Genomic DNA, 16184 nt, shown 5'->3' with positions numbered 1-16184 from the left:
CATAACAATGCCCTGAAGCAGGGCAGATTTGAAAGACAAGGACTGTGATGAGTTGCGGCCACTACGGCAAATATACGATGTTACATTGCGGTGTTCACACCGCCATACCTTTACAAAGCAGGCATTACAATGCAAGTTGTTACAACAACATGAGCTGGAGGGCGCTGGACTTAGGAAAAGTATGATTTACTATTCCAACTCCAGCCTACGTTACATACTATTCCTTAGCTTAGAGCGCCATCCAGCGCAAGTCATTGTAATGACCCGCGTTGTAATGCCCGAGTTGTAAATGTAAATGTAAATGTATGTATACTTGTAAAGCGCACTATCACCTTTCAGGCATCCTGGCGCTGTATACCGCTGTGGAACCCTTCCTGGCTTTCCCTGTGAGATGCCCCTTACTGGGCACCCCCAAGGTGAAGCCAGGCATCCTAGCGCTTTCGGGGCCATTGTGGAGATTAAGCAAGCTATTGCCCAGAGTTGCAGAGTGGAACCCATGATTAGAGTAGGCACCGAGGCGAGAATTATCGATTTCGTGGGCACTGAGCCCAAGACCCTGCCGCGTGGGGGGGGCGGAGCTAGCTGGCGTCCATGTAAGACGCGCGAGCGCGGAGCTCCTCACCGATAACCCGCCAAACTCCTTAAAACCCATCCTATTGCTACCCTGCCAGCACTCAAAACTGTGGCAGACCTTCGGACGGGGCCCCGGTAAGGCAACGGCTCCTTTGCCCGGCGGAGATCCGACGCGGTGCAGCTTGGCGCCGAAGCGAACGACGCGGACACAACCTAGGCCGCGATCCCCGACCTGCCCTGGACGGCTGCCCGAGTTGCGTCGCAGTACGTGCGGCGTGGGAGACTGCGGCGGCCCCAGCCACCTTCTGAAGCACCTGGTGGGCTGGCGCACTCGCGACTGGCACTGTGGGGCAGTGGAGCGGGCCGGCTCCTGCCTGGTGAGGATAAATCAAGTAGCAGCGAGGGAGAGTACGGAGCACCCACTGACGGCGGGGAGACTCTGAAGACTTGCTAGCTTCCCGGCGAGAAGCACTATTCGCCGGATCCCGGCGCCACGCACTGATCGGTGCAGTACCTTCGGAGGGAGGGTGAGTGCCCTGCTCCCCTGCGCTGGGACTAACTGGCCGGCCTATAAACTTACAGGCTACAGGGGATACTACCCGAGGTAGTATTCTGCGAGGCGGCCGCATCTGCGTTCCGGAGCGAGTGGCCGCCATCTTGGGCAACGGTCCTGCTGCATACCGCCATACAGGAAAGGAGGGGGAAGGCTTGCATACCACCCTAGGCCGAGGGGGACCTCCACCACTGCGCTCACTGCTAAAGCTGCCCTCAAACCACAGGTGGTGTACTCCGCATCTCTGGGCCTGTCGGCCGTGTGTCCACCAGAACTGCCATGGGGAAAGGGGACAAAACACAGGCCAAGCTAACGTTCGACCAGAGGAAGGCGAAGGGGGCCGAGGGGGCAGCTCAAGCCGCCGCTCCACACCCTACAACATCCGAGAACTCTCTATGTTCGGACATACGGGACATGCTGGGGAACATGGAAAAAGGCCTACAAGACAGCATGTCAGCGATCAGCACCAAAATAGATGCCCTGACGTACCGGATGGACCGCATGTCCGAGAGGGTGGACAAGCATGCGGAGCGCCTGGACATGGCGGAAAGACGGCTTACAGAGGCGGAAGAGGCTCAAACGGAATGGGACAAGGACCGCAAGCAGTTTGGTCGGCTGCTCCAAGTCATACAGGATAAGACGGAGGATTTGGAGGCGCGTTCGCGGCGCTCCAACCTACGCATCACGGGAGTGGCGGAATCCACTAGCACCGGTAAAATGGAGCTGTTTGTGGAGAAACTCCTTCAGACCCTATTAGGGGAAGATGTCTTCTCACCTATGTTCATTATAGAAAGGGCCCATCGCACGCTGGGGCCGAAACCTCAACCGGGTCTCCCGCCACGACCAATCATAGCGAAGCTACTTAATTATCGGGATAGAGACTTGGCACTGCGACTGGCCAGAGACAAGGGAAAGCTACAGTTTGAGGGCATGAACATCTCCCTCTTCCCGGACTTCACGACGCGAGTGCAGGAGGAGAGGAAGCGCTTTGCCCCCTACAAGAAGCAGCTGAGAGACCTAGGGCTCGACTACGCAATGCTGTACCCTGCGAGGCTTCGCATCAACAGGCAAGGCCACTCTCACTTTTTCACCGACCCTGCGGAACTTAAAAAATCCTTAAAAGAATGGGAGAGGGACAACCGCAATAGCCAGAGGAACCAACGGGAGGACGTGGGTGCCTCGTCTCACTTGGAAGAACAGGAGTAGCCGGAAGCGTGGGAAATGTTGCTGAACTGATGGCGCTGGGCAGCGCTAGGGCTGCGACACAGTCGGTGTGGGCCAGTCGAGACATAAGTTTGGGTGAGATCTATCTGGTTTTTACCGGAAGGGTTTGTTTGTGCTGTGAAATGGGTGGAGAGACGCTCAACTTGCCGAGGGCAGCCTCGAGGTAGGCCCCTCCTCATAAGGATCTGACATTACCTGACTGTGAAGACTAAGGCTGGCAGGGATAACTACTACTGGGCGGGGGGCGGGATGGGAGCGAGCGAAAGGTTCCAAACTTTGGTCTCCTTGCTGAGCCGTTAGCTGGCTAGACTCCTCTGCCCCTGCGCTTCTGGCTTTTGGCTCCTTCGGGGGCTATTTGGGGTTCTGTAGAGTTCATTGTCGAACTAGGGGGGGGATAATGGGTGGGGATGGGTCCTGTCTGACCGGGTTGGGGATGGTCGGCTGTGGGTGGGTGGGAGGCTGTTCTCAGGTTCACCTGTTGGGACTGTTGTGCATGTTGACTAAGGGTGGTGAAAGGGGAGGGTTTTTGTGTGCTCAAGGTTGTGGGGATGCTTATGGATTGTGGTGTCTGTGGCCCAAGGAGGGGCAATGTGTAATGCTGTGTTTCGCTGCTTATCGGGTGCTCCTGGTGGTTGCCCCTGCTCTGGGAGGTACTGCTCATGCTCTCTTTAGAACAACGATGGAACAGTTACGATTGCAATGTCGAATGCCGCCCTGACTGATCCCACACACACCCCGCACACTATCAAAATGATGACATGGAAGGTACGGGGCCTGAATGATCACCGCAAGTTGAGGAAGGTCCTTGGTTACCTGCACCGTCATAGGGTTGACCTAGCCCTTTTACAGGAAACTCATTTGCCTATCCATAGTAGGATGTTACAGACACGAGGGTTGGCGGGACACATAGTGGCGTCTGGCTTCACAACACACTCCCGGGGGGTACTGACCTGGGTTAACCCGTCCTCGCAACTGAAATTGGTCCCGGTGGCAATGGACACAGAGGGGAGGTATGTCTTAGCCAGGTGTGTAGGTAAGGGACTAGACCTTCTGATTGTTAATGTTTACGGCCCTAATTATGACAATTCTGACTTCTATGCAGCCCTGTCCGCACTATGTAGGAAGCATACACAACCGGGGATGTTGTGGGGGGGTGATTTTAACTTTGTTTTTGACCCTGAGAAAGACCGCTCCTCAGGCCCTGTCCGGAGGCCGGTGGCTTCTGCTGCCTATATGAGAACTGAATTACTCAAACTTGACCTGGTCGATGTCTGGAGGGAGAAGCACCCCACACTCGGTGGCTTCACACACTACTCGGCCTTCCACAATGTCCACACTCGTATAGACTACTGGTTGGCGACGTCTTCGGTCCAGCGGAGTATTGGCAAGTACGAGGTGCTGCCACGCACCCTCTCTGACCACTCTCCTGTAATGATACATATCACCACGGCCAGGAGGGGTATCCCAGCATTTACCTGGAGGTTCCCTCCCTTTGCCCTGTTAGATGAGGTGTTTAGGGGCGAACTGGCGGAGGATATCGAGGGATTCTTTGCCACGAATCTGGGCTCAGTGGATCACTTTTCCACGGTCTGGGAGTCGTTTAAGGTTTTTATTAGAGGCATGGCTATGTCCAAGCACTCCAGTGTGCTGCGCACTATTAGGCGAGAGTTAACCACGATGGAGGCCAAACTGGCGGACTTGGAGAATAAACAGCTCAGAGACCCTGGTCCTGACATTGACTCGGCGCTCACCCCTTTGTTATCCGAGTACCAGGAGTTGGCAGACAGGGAGGTCCTCTATATGGGGAAATATGCTACGGCCCGTGTCTATGGAGAAGGGGATAGGCCGGGCGCCCTTCTGGCCCGTATGGTAAGGGGTTCACGCAAACCTTTGGTCGTGGACGAACTGACCACCCCTGAGGGTGACGTGGTCACGGATGAGGAGCAGATACTAACGACCTTTTGTCAATATTACGCAGACCTCTATCGATCCAAATCTCTAGGTGCAGAGGATGCCATGGATGACTATCTAGAGCATTAAGATATGCCGTTTTTGAGGAATTCCGATAGGGAGTTCCTTATGGCCCCCTTTCATGAGGACGAAATCCTAGAAGCCTTGGCAGGCATGAGAGCGGGTAGTGCGCCGGGTTCTGACGGGCTCACGGTGGGCTTCTACAAAGCCTACACAGGAATTCTACTCCCCCACTTGGTCACTCTCTTCGATGAGATCTGTGAAGATGGGGAAATGCCTCTCACCATGCGGGAGGCATTGCTTGTCACCATCCCGAAACCGGGGAAGCCGCTGAATATGTGCAGTTCATATAGGCCCCTTAGTCTGCTTAACGTAGATGCTAAAATATACGCGAAGGTACTGGCCAACCGACTGGCTCTCCTAGTCCCGGAACTGGTGGCACCTGAACAGTCGGGGTTCGTCCCGTGTAGAAATCTGACATACAATATACGCACGGTTCTGGGCACCATGCAGCACGTGCGGCAGGAGAATAGCGCGCTGGCGATTTTCCTAGATATGGAAAAGGCGTTCGACTCCGTCGAATGGCCGTTCATGGTCCGTGTGCTTCGGAAGTTGGGCCTGGGTGAACCATTTCTGCAAAGGGTCGGCGCCCTGTATCATCGTCCGTTGGCCAGACTAAAACTGGGGGATAGAGTGTCGGCTCCGATACATATCAGTAGAGGGACGCGGCAAGGCTGCCCCCTATCGCCGCTTCTTTATGCGCTGGTTGCGGAGCCACTGGCTTGTGCCATCAGGGAGTACCACAGTTTAGAGGGGATCAGCTTCCCCTGCTATAAGATAGGTATATCTACGTACGCAGATGACACATTGCTGTATGTTCGAGACCCGGAGTCTAACCTGACATCGGTCCTCAGAGAGGTGGTCCGCTTTGGCTCACTCTCAGGTCTGCGAGTGAATTGGGACAAATCCATCGCATTCCCCCTCACTCCTGTGACGCAGCCCTTCACTATGGAGTACCCCCTAAAGTGGACGACGGACTCGGTACGATACCTGGGCATTCAACTGCACACTGACCCGGAAATCCTTGTCCGCGATAACTACGGCGTGGCCTTCGCTAAACTAGTTGAGGATGTAGACGCTTGGTGTAGGCTCCCGCTGTCCCTACTGGGCAGGATTGCTATTATGAAGATGGTGGTCCTTCCCCGGTTTCTGTTTTTATTTACGAACCTACCGGTTGTGCTCTCGAGAGCTTTCTTTAATCAGCTCACGCAGGTTCTCATTCGACTGGCATGGGCAGGCAAACAGCCCAGAATACGGTGGGCGACACCGATTCTCCCCTGCGAAATGGGGGGCCTGGGTGCCCCGGACATGGAACGTTACTACCGTGTTGCGCAGGCAACCCACTTGCATTCTTGGGTTCACGGAGACGCGCGTACTCCGCACTTGCTCCTGGAGAGACTGTTTGCGGAGCCGCTTCCTCTTCCAGCGACGATATGCCTTCCACTGGATCGATCGGTCGGGAGTCTTGACTCCCTTAAGGCGACTAACCACCCATGGCATGCACTGGTGCGCGCCCGTGACTGCGACAGATTATACTCACCCCTGATGCCGATCGAATGGGCGCTATGGTTGGGCCCCCTAAGAGAGAGGGGCGTGGTAGAATCCCTTCGCTCTTTGGGCCTGGAGAGGATGGAGGATCTATTCGCGGAGGGCACACTTAAAAGTTGGGGTCAGCTAGCTCTGCAGACTGCGAGCCCCACACTGCTTCAACAATTTCAATTCCACAGATTGCGCTCGGCTTATCGGGAGGTGATGGGCCTGGCGATGGAGGAACCCGAGGAGATCCCAGAGCTGTCCTATATTATTAAAACTAAATCTCCGGCAAAGCTACTCTCGTCTGTCAACAAGTTAGGCGTAACACACCAGAGATTAATACAATCTAAAGCCCGAGAGGCATGGCAGGAGGATCTACAATCGCCCATAGATGATGGCATGTGGAGATACTGCTGCTCCAGCACCCGTAAGATTTCACTTAATGGCAGGCACAGGCTGGTGCATTTTAAGTTTCTCCAAAGGGTGTACTACACCCCGAGCGACTGCATCGCTATGGCCTGCGACCCTCGGCGGAATGTGAGCGCTGTCGCACTCTGGTCGCCGATTTTTTCCACATGGCGTGGCTCTGCCCCGGCGTGCAAGCATTCTGGAAGGAGGTGTTTGCGGAGCTTGATCAGATACTAGACAAAACGCTTCCCAGGACACCGGCACTGGCCTTGCTAGGCTTTTCTAAGCCACTCCCGCCAGCACTTCGCCGACTGGCCGATATGGCGTTATTGATCGCCAGGAGAGTAGTGGCATCCTGCTGGATGCGCGGGCCGCTGCCCACCGTGGCGAGATGGAAGAGGGACCTGCGGTTCTGCTGTACTCAAACCGAGTTGTACAGTGAATTGATGCCACCTAGGAGCAGACCGAAAAACTTCTGGGACCTCTATAAAGAATATTTGCGGAAGGGGGAGGAAGGTAGTTCTGACACGTCTGAGGTGGTGGATCTTCAGGACCAAGTCTCGGAGTAAGGGGCTGGACAGTCGGGGGATTCCACTATGGGATGGAGGGTGAGGAGGATCACGGGGGGGGGGGGGGGGGCGCTGGGACCAATAAGTAGTTACTTGCATGAGAGGGTTTAGCAGGGAGAGTCTTCAAAGGGTTAGGCACTTGGGGGTAAGGGATAAGGGGTAGTACGGGACATGGTATTCACACACCACGTTTATTCTAGCTTCGACTAACATGACATTCCACGGGACACACAATGGTGGGAGGGTAGAGTTTGGGGTTGGGGTTCGGGGGGGGGGGTTCTAGAAGTTCTTGTTCTACTATTGACCTTACACCACAGGAGACCTTCCACTCGAGTTGTTATCAATGAGTGCTCAGTTGTCGTGCTGCGATGAGTGCTGCCTTCGTGGGGGAGCTAATATCGATAAAGCTGGGCTGGGTCCATTACATATTGCCGCCGGGCCCCCGGGATGCCGGTTACCATGGCTGTGTAACATCTTTGCTTGAGGAATTATTGAGCTCCGGGTAGCCGCGCAATGTATGCTTGCCATTGCATTTGTAACGACGCTGACTTTGATGTTAATAAAGGTTTCTTGGGAAAAAAAAAAGACCCTGCCGCGTCGGGAATTGAACCCTGGTCCCGGGTCAGACCTCTGCATCAGGGTCTGCCGCTTCTAACCAGTGAGCCACACTTCTCCACAAGGTAAAGGTATTGCGGTGTGAACACCGCAATGTAACCGATGTTTCCCCACTATGGCTCAAAGTTAACTGATCTGCAATCCAGAAGAGATTCAATGTCGGCTCCTGTGGCCACCCATGGGTGCGACTTTACTGCAGGAGAAGGGGACAGTGTCTGAACCGAAGCATGCACCCCCTACCAGAAGTGAGAGAGAGGATGACTGCGGACTATGGCATCTGCTTCCTGGATGTGCACCGTGGTGAGAATCCAGAGACTTCAGAACTGTGGTAAACTGAACACACTGAGCCGACTAGTGGGGGTATTCTGCATCTGAGCCTGTACTCATGCTATGATAGAGATTCCTACAACAAGGGGAGTTCCACCAAGACCAGAGAAAGGGGAGGAAACCTGTGAGGTGGGAGCCTGCAGGGGGAGGTAAAGTAGATCGGAGTGCAATTAGTCCAGCACCCAATTCACTAAATATTCAACGCTCATTATTACTTCTAAAGTATTTAATCGTGCTATATAATGCAGTACTTTTCTTTTCAAAAGGACAGCACTGATTTTGGGAATCGGTTACTGTGCTGCTGTGTGACTGTTGAGTTCTGAGCTTGAGCACCCCCTCTACCTCCATGTGTCTGCTTGCCATCCCTACCACTTAGAGACAATGGCTGAAGGAGTTGGCACTGTTTACACAGCCACAGTAGAGATGGACCCTGTGACATCAGAGACAAACAACCCCAACCACCACAGTTGATGTACAGTAGCTTGTACCATGCCATACCAAACAGGGACTGACAGAAGGGGGATAAGGTGTGGGAGTAAATGGTATGAATATTGTTTCCGTCCCAGCAGAATCAAGAAGTTGTAAATCTGGCTACTAAATCTATGTTCAAAGTTCAACATTTAAAGTAAGACAGTCTAAAAGTTTGAATAAAAAAGTAGGAAATAAAAGTTTGAAAAATATGCAGTCTATTGAAATACCAAGTCGTTCGAGAGCAAACGTTTTGAAAGTTTTTCAATTTCTCTTGTAATAAATTTAGTTTTGCAGGTACTCACACTAGTGCTAACACCATCAATTATCCCATACTTCTGTACAATTAAATATACTGACCACCCTTAAATGTACCCCATTCTTATCCCTAAACCCAACTCACTCCATCAGCATTAACCTAAGCACATCCCTAACACTATTGATAACCCTAACCTCGACCCTTCGGTCAACTGTAAACCTAGTCCATACCCTAGACCAAGGCACACCTTGCCCTGAAGTTAACCTTAACCCCTTCCCTAACAATAATCACATTTCAATTGCTTTTTATATCCTAAAGTTTTTTTCAGTTTATCAGCATCTCTTTAGCCTTTTTCTTTCCTTCGATATTTAGTATTTTTAACTATGTAAACCCAACCACATGTCTAATACCCTGGGCACTGGTTCATGCTACGGGTAACACCACCCAGCACTATGAAGCCAAGCTGGAACACCTGCAAGAAACACGCTTACACAAAGAGCTCCCTATGGGCAACAGTAACAATACTGTTGTCTTGGGACTACAAGAGAGTACTCTCACAGGAAACAACCTGAATCATAGTATCATTTTTAGAAACTCAAGCTGATCCCTAAGGCCTTCAACATTAATGAAACAATAGCTCCAAGAACAATATGTTAAGAATATAAACCGTATTTGTCTCCTTCATTGCACAACTTAAACTTTATTCCACAGACCATCTTTTTTTTACTAAAGGAGTTATATAGCCACATGGCTAAAAGAAGTTGTCTATGGTTTTGCAGAAGGCAGGAGACCGGGGTACTAAATGAGTCTGGAAGGCCTTGTCTGCCAGCAAAATGTATGCTTCTTTGCGAGTTATACAACTATCCTTCCAAGGCTCTTTATAAAAGGGGAACCATTACCTAATATTTGAGCCCTTCTAAAACCCTCTCCAAATATAGGTTTCCCTCCTTAGTTCTCATCATATAATTGGATGTATAAAAATGTCTTGGTTTTCAGGTGTAAATATGGATGCATCAAACAAAGAGTGGCCGAGGCCTCAAGTCAAACATTAGCACGGATGACCTGATCTCAGGAGACTCAGTTGGCCACAGATTAGTCGTTGCAGTTCATTCTTAATTTTCATGATCATTCCTAATACATAGCACTTACTAGGATGTTTCTATGTTTTACCATATTATGCCAATAAAAGGCAAATACATCCAAAGATCTCACCAGTCCAGATACTCGGCATCTAATGCTTTAGAGTGTATATGCAATACTGACTCAAACGCTGTTCTTGGAAAACCAAAGTGATGCTGGTAGGTTTCATTCGACAAATTAATAAACATAACATTTGTATCATCTTGGGCGGAGCTAGGATGGCCAAGATAACAGCCACTTATTCTTGCTCTCCCTAGGTTCTTGTGGAAGAGAGGTAGGGCAGGGGACTGGCAGGATGAACCTTAAGCCTGGCACTCTATGATATCTGAAACCCCACGGCATAGGAGTAAAAACACTTATAGGTGGCGCATGGCTCCCTCTATTACATAGACCTTTTCCTGCAGAAGATTTTCCAAACATGAGAGGGTCTTAGATGCTCCCCAGGGGCATATCAGACAATGCACCAGTCACCCTTCAGGTGTGAGACACCGGGGCAGTGGGAAAGACAAGTATGGTGACTCAATGCTTGATTCCTTACTGACAGACAACTAACACCGGCTCTGAAAGCAGACTCAGAAGCTTTCCTTAACACCAGCCAAGGAAAAGGATATTATAGAAGACTTGTAAAGCCACTTAGTGGGGGACCGTTCTTCTCGAATGAGGGGCCAGGCCTGAGAAACACTTTCACGTACAGCACAGTTGGAAATCTCAGTTCTAAAACTGGAAAGCCACAATGGGGACAATCTGCCGGAGCTACTGAGCCGGTATCTGGCCATAGAAAGGACCGACCTGAGCCAACTATGTTTGGATGAATCCAGTAGTTGGAAGGCCTCCGCCGCAAGGGTGTACTAGGGGGCTGACGAATCGGGTAAGCTATTACACTGGCTAGCCACTTGGGAGTTGGCTTTGAGGATGGATCCCCGTATCAGCAACCCAGACGGCATACGGGCCGAGACCGTCTCCGTTATGTCTGTTGCCTTTGCAGGCTACTACGAAGCCTTCTACTCAGTGAGGCCTCGAACCATACAGGAAACATAGCCCCCTAACTTGCAGACCTCACACTGTCGAAGTGGTGGGAGGGGGACCGGGATGTCCTACTGATCCAGAGACAGAGTTTTCGCTATTTGGGGATCTATATGACAAGGGAGCTGGACCTTGCATAGTGCCTTAACCGCCGCCCCCTCACCTGTAAGACCAAGCACACCTAGACAGATTTATTACACCTCCGCTCAATGACATGGGGAGGGTGGCCCTATTTAAAATGATGGTCCTACCACAGCTCCTTTGTGTACTTCAGAATGTCCCCTTTTCCAGTCCTAACCACTGGTTCACTACTATAACTGCTCAAGGTGGGATATTTCTTTGGGACGACAAACCCCCCCAGGATTGCTGTTAATAACTGTGCCCGTTTGACCTTTGAGGGGGGTCTGGCCATTGCCAACACCCGTCTCTACTACTGGGCAGCGCATACTATTGTGGTGAATGACTGGGTATGTGGGGGTTGGGCAGACCCCTCACGTAAGATCGAGATGTCACTACCAGGCTTTAATAACCTCATGGGTATGTTGTATGACACACCGTTCCCAAGCTGCTCCCGGAGATCACCAGAGTGGTCTTCTGGGCCTTGCGGGCTACCTTGAGATGGATGGGATGAGACAAAAGGGTGACGCTGGAGACTTCTCTATGGGTGGGCATATAGCTGAGGCAGACAGTGCGCCTCAAAAAATTCCAGGGATGGGACAATATTGGCATATCACGCCTGAGCTACATTTCAGAGGTTGACCATATGACATCCTTCCAGGACCTTCAACCAGAGTTCTCTATACACAAATCACAACTTTTCTGTTATCTCCAACTCTGGCACGCTATCTCCGGACATCAGGAGGGGCTGACCCGACCCCCCAGAATATAACCCTCTGGAAGGCAAGGCTGATCATGGGCCCAAAGAACAAGAGTGGCATTTCCCACATTTACAAAGCCCTGGGTTTCCCCCTACACTTTGGAGACCCTCCAGGAGCAGTAGGAGGGACGGTAGGGACTGATAGAGAAGGCAGACTGGATGGAGACCGGTATGGTGCCCCGAACCTTATCAATTTCAGCCTGGTTGCTCATTTCCAACTGAAATACCTGCATTGTACAATTACACGCCCCACCAATACACTTCTGGACCCGACCTACACCAGATGTCATGGAGAGGTGGGGGACTTCCACTACATGTTATGGGGTTGCCCAACTATCCAGTCATATTGGCTATCCATATCCAAGAGCCATTCTACGGTCCAGGCCCAAACGCTGTAGGCATCACCCAGAGTTGTGCTGCTCAACCTGGTAGATAAGTTGGGAGGCGCAAGGGGTGACTGACTTTTGCTGGGCTGGGGCACAACGATTACTAAAAGGGACACTGCAAAATACTGGAGGTCAATAAATGCTACTTCCCTGAGGGAGTGGAGGTAGAGCATGGACAATGCCACTAAACTGAAGGAACCAATTTATTCAGCTCAAGGTTGTCCTAAAAAACATCAGAAGATGTGGGGGTAGTGGTGGGTATACTATGGACTGTACACTGCAGAAGCATGAAGTCAGGGGGAGGATGGGTTAATTGGAGCTACCAATACTAACAGCATGGGGATCCCCTGAGTGGGCTCGCTTTATGTGACTCTATTTTGTTTATATTCAAATGATTAAAGTGTTGCTAAAAAACTTGAAAAAACAATTGTATTATCTTAACTCATACTGCTCTATCAACAAGAACTAATGAGTCTTTCGTTTTTACAATCCATTTATCCAGTGCGATGCTGAAAGTGCAATTAAGAATTTAAGATATTGGTTGACAAACTTTTACCTTTCCAGAGATGGTAAATCCAAATTTGGTAATCACGCACTAGGTAGTAGTGTAATTTATAAAGAGATTTTTAACACTCTTCATCATAATATTACCTTTCTATGTGCACACGTGCATTACATTTGCAGTTCAATAGAATTATGGCACTTTTGGACCCTGCAATGATGACCAGGGCTGAAAATATTTTATTGCTGGGGTGGTTCCGGTCATCGGGAAGCTTGCAAGCCAATTCTACTGTTCAAGCCAAATTCATGCACATTGTTTCCATGAACAAAATCTCAAAAGTAAATAGTAACGACAATATAAAGAACATATATGAATTTCATCTTTGAAGGAAATATTAAGATATAATATTTTCATAAAGTAAGCCTCAACCAATGTAAATCTACATCCCAACACATGAATCGTTATAAATCTATTTACAGCATGCCAAGTACAGAAAACAACATACTCAAAATCAGGCATGTAGCAAACAGCCTGATTTGCAGGAATGGTCCACGGCTGGGTTGTCCATACTAGCACACTAGTGGATGATGCATCTGTAATGTGGATGAAAACAACAGAAAACCCCACATCAGAAGGCAAAATAAACTAAATTACATTTTGGGTAAGAGTACATCTTAAAAACCTGGGCAATACCTGTTAAAGGGGCTAGTTTTGGAGGAGACTTCATCAAGCTGAATTTGGTGTACACGGCGCGACTGGAGTGCTGCTGATTATATTCAAGCTCTGCTTCAGCCAAGGCTGTCCTGGAAACAAATGAGTAGCAATATTACAGCTCTAAATCCTCAATCTAAAGGCTCTATTTCTTCACTGTCTTTATTTCATCTAAAAGAATAGTACCTCACCTGGCTGAAGGGGACCAAAAAACAGGCTTGTAGTCCTGATATATGTAACCCTAAGAGACAGAGAACACTACATCAAGGTCAAGAATCTGAAACTTTCAATAAACTCAGCAGACAGCAGCAACCTAACTAATATACCTTCTCGTGCATCTTGTAGAAAACAGTCAACTGTTTGGATTCATACTTCTTGTCATAGGTGTAATAGCAATTATTCCAGTCTGCCATCACCCCCCATCGGATAAATGCGGATTTCTGCTTCTCAATTGCTCTTTCTGCAAAATCTTTTGCTGAAAATAAAGAATAAATTAATCGAAAGAATGAGAAATTGAATAAGACAACAAAAGATCACTATAAGATACAATTTGCTGTAGCAGTTGGCATTACAGATTTATTTAACAAGATAGTATTTCCATCTTTTGTGATGCACTGGTCTCACTTTTTCCCAACTTCTTGAAATCATTATATGCTTAAATGAATACGGCAAAAATAATACACATCGGAAAGGTATCCCTTGTTCTCCCATGATATTATTTTTTGTACCCGCTCATTCTTTAACACAGCAAATACATCACATAGAGCACATTTAATTTGTTCTCTAAAAACGCTTTGAAATGACTACAATATTTTCATTAGCTTTACTCAAAAGAAAAACAAGAATGGATCAGTCTGTCCAATTATTATATTCAACCTATCTTTCAAGTTTAATTTGGTGTTTATTCATTCGTTGCCTATGGCAGAACTAAGATTAAAAAAAATATGCCACTCTAAGCCAAGATATCTGAAGCCCATTTAGTAGGGTGAAGCCATTTAGCAAAAGGCAACACTCACTTGTTATGCACCCCTGTTGCATAATAGCTTCCTATTGTTAGACCCGTGGGTAATGCGTGTGTTACTAGATCACCAATGCTGAGCAGAACTCGAAGATATTGTGGCTTTCATAATACCATAGAGCACAGCCTCCACTAACCTATAATGGCTGTAGTACCTGCCTGGCGGTCCACCGGGGTGACTCGGGCAAGCAGGTACTCTCTGGCGTGTAAGCTGCAGCCTCATTGGGCTCGTTTGTTGTAGTCACTCTCTTTTACTCGGTTCCTGCCGTAGTCTTCTGCCACCTGCACCAGAGTGCTGGATTTTTTGTTTGTTTCCCTTCAACAAGCAGAGGCAGTCACTGTAGTGATTTCCCTTTTGGGCGCACTTTGGTTCTCTTAGTTTTGCGTTTTAGATGTTATAGACGGACATTACTTTGCACAACCACACTTAACACATTTGTTTTTGTGATATTATTGTAGGAATACTCTTTACATGTCGTTTGTTATTCAGTGATTCTTCTCTGGATTCAGTCTGCACATTTTATCCAAGGCTGCCTAGAATACATAACATGGTGTTATGATTTCTTTGCCCGGTCAGAAACAGCTTCCTAATATTTTAGACATAGCATAGTAGCACAGCTGCAGCTTTCCAAAACAGTGGTTCTTATCATATACACTGTATCACGTCACCTTGGGATCAGAGAGGAGAATTCCGTCAGTGAGACCGGTCCTGGAAAGAACGCCGCCAGAGCCCGAGATGCAGTATTGCGTAAACTCAGTTTACACTCATGATACTGTCCACCTAACTACATACATTATGTATGGAGTCTGTTGCCAATCCTAGAGATCATTTATACATCACACAGTAAGAGTAGGTCTAGACAGATTCATAATTTGTCATGGTGGAGAGGTTAAATTTATACAGCCTCGATAGTAATGTCAATGACTTTTTTTTAGTTTAATCTGCCTAGTGATCTCAGTACATTTGCTTCATAATAGACTATGACAGTTTCAATAAATGTATTGTAAACTTTCTTCATGTATTTCTTTTGTTTACCAAAGGCATGCATGAGGGTGAGACGAAAGGTGATGATCCACATTTCCCTGGAGGACTAGAGGTCATGATCTAGGTTGCCAAAATTACCTGCTACTCTGGAAAGGCTAGGAGTTCAGGTGAGGCACTGTGAGCTAGCCAGGATTTGGGCCAACAGATACTGATGCTGTAGAGTCCCTATATACAGTCCCTATATTCCAACGTCCTGTCATGCCAAGGCAAAGTTAATCTTTACCAGCAGAATCCAGGCAACATGGCACTGCCAACATTGGTCAGGTACCAGTCTCCTGAGTAGTTATTTTAAAAAAAATTATTTTTATCTTTTTTATGGTTTTATAAATCCACACATTACAATCGTTTCTCAATGCTTAACATTTGTCCCTTACATTACATCATCAGTCCCTGTGTCCCAATAGGTGCCCATGACAAGCCACTCCTTCTATACAATCTAATACACTATAATTCACGTCATAGCGGAAAGCTGAATGCACGCATACCTGCAATAATAGGATCACATTTTTAGCCTTTTTACGCTAACTGTTTAGCAATGTAAGCCATAAAATTACCAACAAACCATTGCAATCAAACTCCCTCCCCCTTACCTCTGCCTCTGGTGTGTTCAGCCTTTCAATGGCATTGTCTAGCACGTTTGCCAGTGCTTTCAAATCTCGTTACGGGATACTTTGTGGGATAAAACCGGTCTCTCTTTATCCGTCCCACACCATCCCATGCACTCACCACAAGGCTAGGCCCTTATTATCATCTCAGCCCCTTTATCGATCAAGGGGAACCCTCTGGAGCTTCCCAGCAGGGCCCACATCCGAGTCAGTTTCTGGTAGTTGTAATGCTATCACTAGGACTTTCCACGCCTTTGCTGCTTCCATCGCCTTCTCATTATTAGCACGTATAGCTTATTGCAATCGAACTGTACTCT

General features: G+C 48.7%; 1 protein-coding gene across 1 annotated transcript in view; it reads right to left on the bottom strand.

Moving 5' to 3' along the window:
* The window catches only part of IARS2 (isoleucyl-tRNA synthetase 2, mitochondrial), a 628540-nt gene that overhangs the window by 402212 nt on the left and 210144 nt on the right, over nt 1-16184 (bottom strand). Inside the window, exons 4-7 of the mRNA XM_086927919.1 lie at nt 13526-13674; nt 13391-13440; nt 13182-13291; nt 12994-13081 (exon numbers count right to left, since the gene is read on the bottom strand). Coding sequence (XP_086784045.1) covers nt 12994-13081; nt 13182-13291; nt 13391-13440; nt 13526-13674 — 397 coding nt within the window. The remainder of the gene's footprint in view (nt 1-12993; nt 13082-13181; nt 13292-13390; nt 13441-13525; nt 13675-16184) is intronic.

This window comes from Lissotriton vulgaris, chromosome 6 (assembly GCF_964263255.1).
Source record: "Lissotriton vulgaris chromosome 6, aLisVul1.2, whole genome shotgun sequence".
Taxonomy (NCBI): domain Eukaryota; kingdom Metazoa; phylum Chordata; class Amphibia; order Caudata; family Salamandridae; genus Lissotriton; species Lissotriton vulgaris.
This window is presented reverse-complemented; position numbering and strand designations above follow the sequence as displayed.